We start from the raw sequence: 5000 nt of genomic DNA on the forward strand, positions 1-5000 counted from the left end.
ATGTAACATTACGGTAACTTACTGGATAGTCTGTCTCTCCTACTGTACCATATCGCAATTTTCACTCCTATAAAAAATGACTTTGGAAGAGTAGTAAGGATAATTGCACTTTCAGTACCCCTCTCTTTCCTCCAATCTGCTCCTCTTTTTTCATCACTTGCTTTCAAGCTCCTTTCATTTCCAAACAGCACATCATTCATTCCCTTCCCTTCCCGTCCCTTCTGTCCTCTTTTCTTCACTTAGGTCCTAAACAAACCATTACCTCCACGATATCACCATCCATATGGCAGATAGCCATTAACATTACGTCCTGCTGAGTTGCTGTAAGGAATGAGGATGACTTGCTTGAATGAAGGAAAAAATAAGCTTGAGTGAGTGAGTGAGTGAGTGAGTGAGTGAGTGAGTGAGTGAGCGAGCGAGTGAGCGAGTGAGCGAGTGAGCGAGTGAGCGAGTGAGCGAGCACGTGAATACAGTATGAGTGAGTATAGAGTGAGTAAGTATACTGTAAGTTTAGTGAGTATCAGTGAACATATGAGTGATTAAGTATACAATCCAGTGAGTGGGTGAAGGGTGAGTACCCGAGTGAGTAAAGTATTTGAGTGAGCGGGACAGAGTTAAAGAATGAGTGAGAGGTTGAATATATTAATGAGTGAGTGAGTGAGTGAGTGAGCGAGTGGGTGGGTGAGTGACTTGCTGATTGGCTGAAGGGGTTGCCGTTGCTTACGTTGGTGATGGCGTCCGTGTTGGCCCCCGCAACGCAGAGATGTCGCACCACCTCCAGAGCCCCGCTGCTGGACGCCAGGTGAAGAGGTGTCCTCCCGAACTACAACACACACAACAGAGGAAACCCATTAGGACATGCACACACACACACACACACGCACACGCACACACACATGCGCACAAGCACACACGCAAGCAGGCAGGCAGGCACTTTCCCTCTTTTACAAGCACACACTCAAATGCTCAAATGGACATAAACAGTCTTCTCTGCCGACTCATCTAAAGGAGGTCGATAAAACAAGACAGCAGAGCTTCTCCTTGTCGTTTCCTTCTTATAATTTAACACCGGCCAGACAAGGAGAGGGAGGGAGACAGCACTGCAAACTTTTAATGACCCTCTCAGCCTTGTCTTGTTTCCTTTTGTGTCCTCTTCTGTGCACCCCTCTTTAATCTCTTTCTCCAACTCTGGGAGAGGAGGCATTAATGATCTGCAGAAGTTTTGCTGAATCTTCTGTTCTGGCTGCATAGCCATACTCTACTCTATGCAATAAGGGAAGCCAATGCGTCTGTGTGTCTGTATGAATGTGTTACTCCCCATGCCAATAAAGCATTATTCAAATGAATTGAAGTGACTGACAGAGAGAGAGAGAGAGAGAGAGAGAGAGAGAGAGAGAGAGAGAGAGAGAGAGAGAGAGAGAGAGAGAGAGAGAGAGAGAGAGAGAGAGAGAGAGAGAGAGAGAGAGAGAGAGAGACAGGGGGGGCTAGAGAGCGAGAGAGCGAGAGAGACAGGCAGACAGACAGACAGACAGACAGACAGACAGGAGTTAAGCGGTAGGCTTGTGGAGCTCCTATATGTTTCAATTGGTTTTCCAAAGGGGAGGGTGGGTTCTGTGCTGCTGACAAGCGCGTTTCAGCCCCAAGGCTAATGGGCGCCACACCTTCCCGCCGCCAACGGTAACTAAAACCTCCAGCGACACGAACATTCATCTTCCATCAGGAGCAGCAGCTGGAGCGCCTCGTGACAGATGCGAGTGGGCTCCCCAGATAAGGTCTTCCAGCAAACCCAACGCAGCGGCAGGCAGGACGGAGAAAAAATTGATGATGCTTTTCCAAGCGGGTTATCAAACAGGAACCCATTACTCTTGCGCAGGTCACGAGCTCACTCTTCTATATTATTAAAGAGGGAGGAGAGCCGTGGCTCCAGGGCAGATATCGGACGGGCTGCCTGACTGTAGCAGCCGGCCAAGAGCTTTGCTTACAGTGCACTGTCACCATAGGATGGGAGACGGGGTGGAAGAGTGTGTGTGTGTGTGTGCGCGTGTGTGCGTGTGTGTGTGTGTGTGTGTGTGTGTGTGTGTGTGTGTGTGTGTGTGTGTGTGTGTGTGTGTGTGTGTGTGTGTGTGTGTGTGTGTGTGTGTGTGCGCGTGTGTGCGTGTGCGTGCGCGCGCCAGTGTTTTGGCAGGGCGAAATTGGATTTTATGATGGGCCCTCTTAACGGCTGGGGATTAATCAGAGTAAGCTCTACAAGACCACTGCTGCTGTGAGGAGAGAGAGACAGTCTGAGCTACAGTACTGCTGTAAAGGCTATTATGAGGGTCTTTTCTCTCCCCGGCCCAGGGTTCAGCAACTTTTCAAGTACCCTGTTGTGAACAGCTTCGAAAAATTAAACTTTGGTGTAATTGGGTGAACTCAAGGCAGGACAGATTTTATGCTAGCTCCATTAAGCAACTCAAGCAAGCAAGTCATGCTTTTATTGTAATACATTTTTAGCACCAAAAAAAAAGACCTGCCGCTTACTGACACAAGGTAAAATAATAGCCATTATGGTACGTGGACACCAGAGTGTACTGTGACACCAACAAATGAAAAACCCCATATGGGCACATTGAAAAAGCGCATACAAAAAGTGCATTTCAATTCTCAGTTTTAACACTCTCCTAGTTGGCCCAACTCCCTAAATGTTAAATTAGCACTACAAAGTGTATTGCTGTACTGTCTTACATGCCTCTAGAACCAGGCACTGCAGTGTCACAATGGGGGAGTAGCAAGTGGTGACCTACCTTTTTTGTGTGTGCTTTTTTTGGGCTTTGTGTGCCTTCATTTTTGACAGGACAGTGGAGGAGAGACAGGAAATGAATGGGGAGGGAGAGACGGGGCAGGATCATCAAATGACTCGGGCTGGAATCAAACCCAGTAACCCAGTGCCCAACCGGCTAGGCCACGGCAGGGCCATGATGACACACCTTGTTGGGGATGTCCAGGTTGGTCTTAGTGGCACAGATGACGGTGGTGACGGTGACTCTCATATTTAACACTCTCCTAGTTGGGCTTACTCCCTAAATATTAAATTAGCACTACAAAACGTACTGCTTGCTTACCTGCCATGAAAGTGTCACGGTGGGTTGGGGGTGGTGCGTGGGGGAGGAGTGGCGACTCACCTTGTTGGGGATGTCCAGGTTGGTCCTGGTGGCACAGATGGCGGTGGTGACGGTGAGGTTGCCGTCCTTGCAGGCGATGTGGAGGGGGGTGTTGCCGTGACGGTCCTGGTGGTCAGCCGGGCAACGGTGGGCCAGGAGGCACCGCGCCACCTCCACCTGGCATCGACGCACCGCCAGGTGCAACGCATTGTGCCCATCCTGGAAAACACACACACACGGGCTTTAATTAATACATCAAGAACTATCACACACAAGGTTGGTCTCTTTCTCTGTTTCTTTTTGTTTCACTCCCTCACTCCTGTCGCCTCTCTCTCTCTCTCTCTCTCTCTCTCTCTCTCTCTCTCTCTCTCTCTCTCTCTCTCTCTCTCTCTCTCTCTCTCTCTCTCTCTCTCTCTCTCTCTCTCTCTCTCTCTCTCTCTCTCTCTCTCTCTCTGTTTCTTTTTGTTTCACCCCTCACTTCTCTCTCTCTCTCTCTCTCCCTCTCTCCCTCTCTCTCTCTCTCTCTCACACACACACACACACACACACACACACACACACGAGAAGTGACACTTAACATACAAAACTCATTTTCCTTACATGTCACTTCTTTCACAACAATACACACAAACATTGACTTCTCAGAAAATCCGGCTTGCTTAATGCACGTGCGAATTGTGCTTTTGGTTCCACCACAGTTACCTTCTAGTTTTGCTCTCATTCACTCCTTTACTTATGCAGACGTAGTGCAGTTGGCTTAAGCCCAACACACACACCACACGTGCATATTCTTTCATCATTAATACATCTAAGGAGGCACATACACACCCTGGTGTACTTTCCCACACTATTCCCCAGACTCACTAATACCATGGCCTCAGACAACACATACAAACACACACACGATAACGCACGCACACGCGCACACACGCGCACGCGCACACACGCGCACACACACACGCACACGCACACGCACACGCACACGCACACGCACACGCACACGCACACGCACACGCACAGACACAGACACAGACACAGACACAGACACAGACACAGACACAGACACAGACACAGACACAGACACACACACACACGCGCACGCGCACACACGCGCACACACACACACACGCACACACACACAAGCACACACAAGCACACACAAGGTCTAAACCACCCATGTTAAGCAATGTTGTGCACTTTCTGGGATTATATCCAATTATCCCTGTGACTGGTTTTACATGTTGTTAAGAGCAGGGGAGTTGAGCTAGGCTTTGTAAAAAAAAAACTCCTGTGTTTCTCTGTACCTGACAACTGAGAATCCCTCTCACTGGCGGATATAATACACCTCAGTTGCCTGGAGTATGGGTGGGAGAGGTGTCTTTTTAGAGTTCTTTGTGTGTGTGTGTGTGTAGGTGTGTGTGTGTGTGTGTGTGTGTGTGTGTGTGTGTGTGTGTGTGTGTGTGTGTGTGTGTGTGTGTGTGTGTGTGTGTGTGTGTGTGTGTGTGTGTGTGTGTAGGTGTGTGTGTGTGTCAACGTGGGTTGAGCGTTTGTGTGTATGTGTGTGTGTGTGTGTGTGTGTAGAGAGAGAGATCAACCAATCTTCCATAAGATGAATAGACTGCCACCCAGTATTATCTCCTTCAAGTATGGATTTACTGTTTGTTAATTTCCTTGTGTCTATATTTATCTGAATTTGCATAAAATTGCCACTATGCATAAGTGAGAAGGTAAACATGCGAGGCTGTTGTGGAGCTTGCTGTTGTGCATATCATATGAGAAGAAATATAATTCTCTTCAGTCTTCACAGACTTCTCTTCAGATATCTTTGCCTGAAATGGAAACTTACGCAACACTGTCATA

The 5000-nt window shown here is 48.3% G+C and overlaps 1 protein-coding gene across 2 annotated transcripts in view; it reads right to left on the bottom strand.

The window, feature by feature from the left end:
- dapk1 (death-associated protein kinase 1) overlaps positions 1-5000 on the bottom strand; it is a 108210-nt gene that overhangs the window by 28081 nt on the left and 75129 nt on the right. For both annotated transcript variants that reach the window (XM_063195566.1, XM_063195567.1), the window contains exons 17-18: positions 3162-3359; positions 725-823 (exon numbers count right to left, since the gene is read on the bottom strand). In XM_063195566.1, the coding sequence (XP_063051636.1) occupies positions 725-823; positions 3162-3359 (297 nt within the window). The remainder of the gene's footprint in view (positions 1-724; positions 824-3161; positions 3360-5000) is intronic.

This window comes from Engraulis encrasicolus, chromosome 3 (genome assembly GCF_034702125.1).
Source record: "Engraulis encrasicolus isolate BLACKSEA-1 chromosome 3, IST_EnEncr_1.0, whole genome shotgun sequence".
NCBI classification, from domain to species: domain Eukaryota; kingdom Metazoa; phylum Chordata; class Actinopteri; order Clupeiformes; family Engraulidae; genus Engraulis; species Engraulis encrasicolus.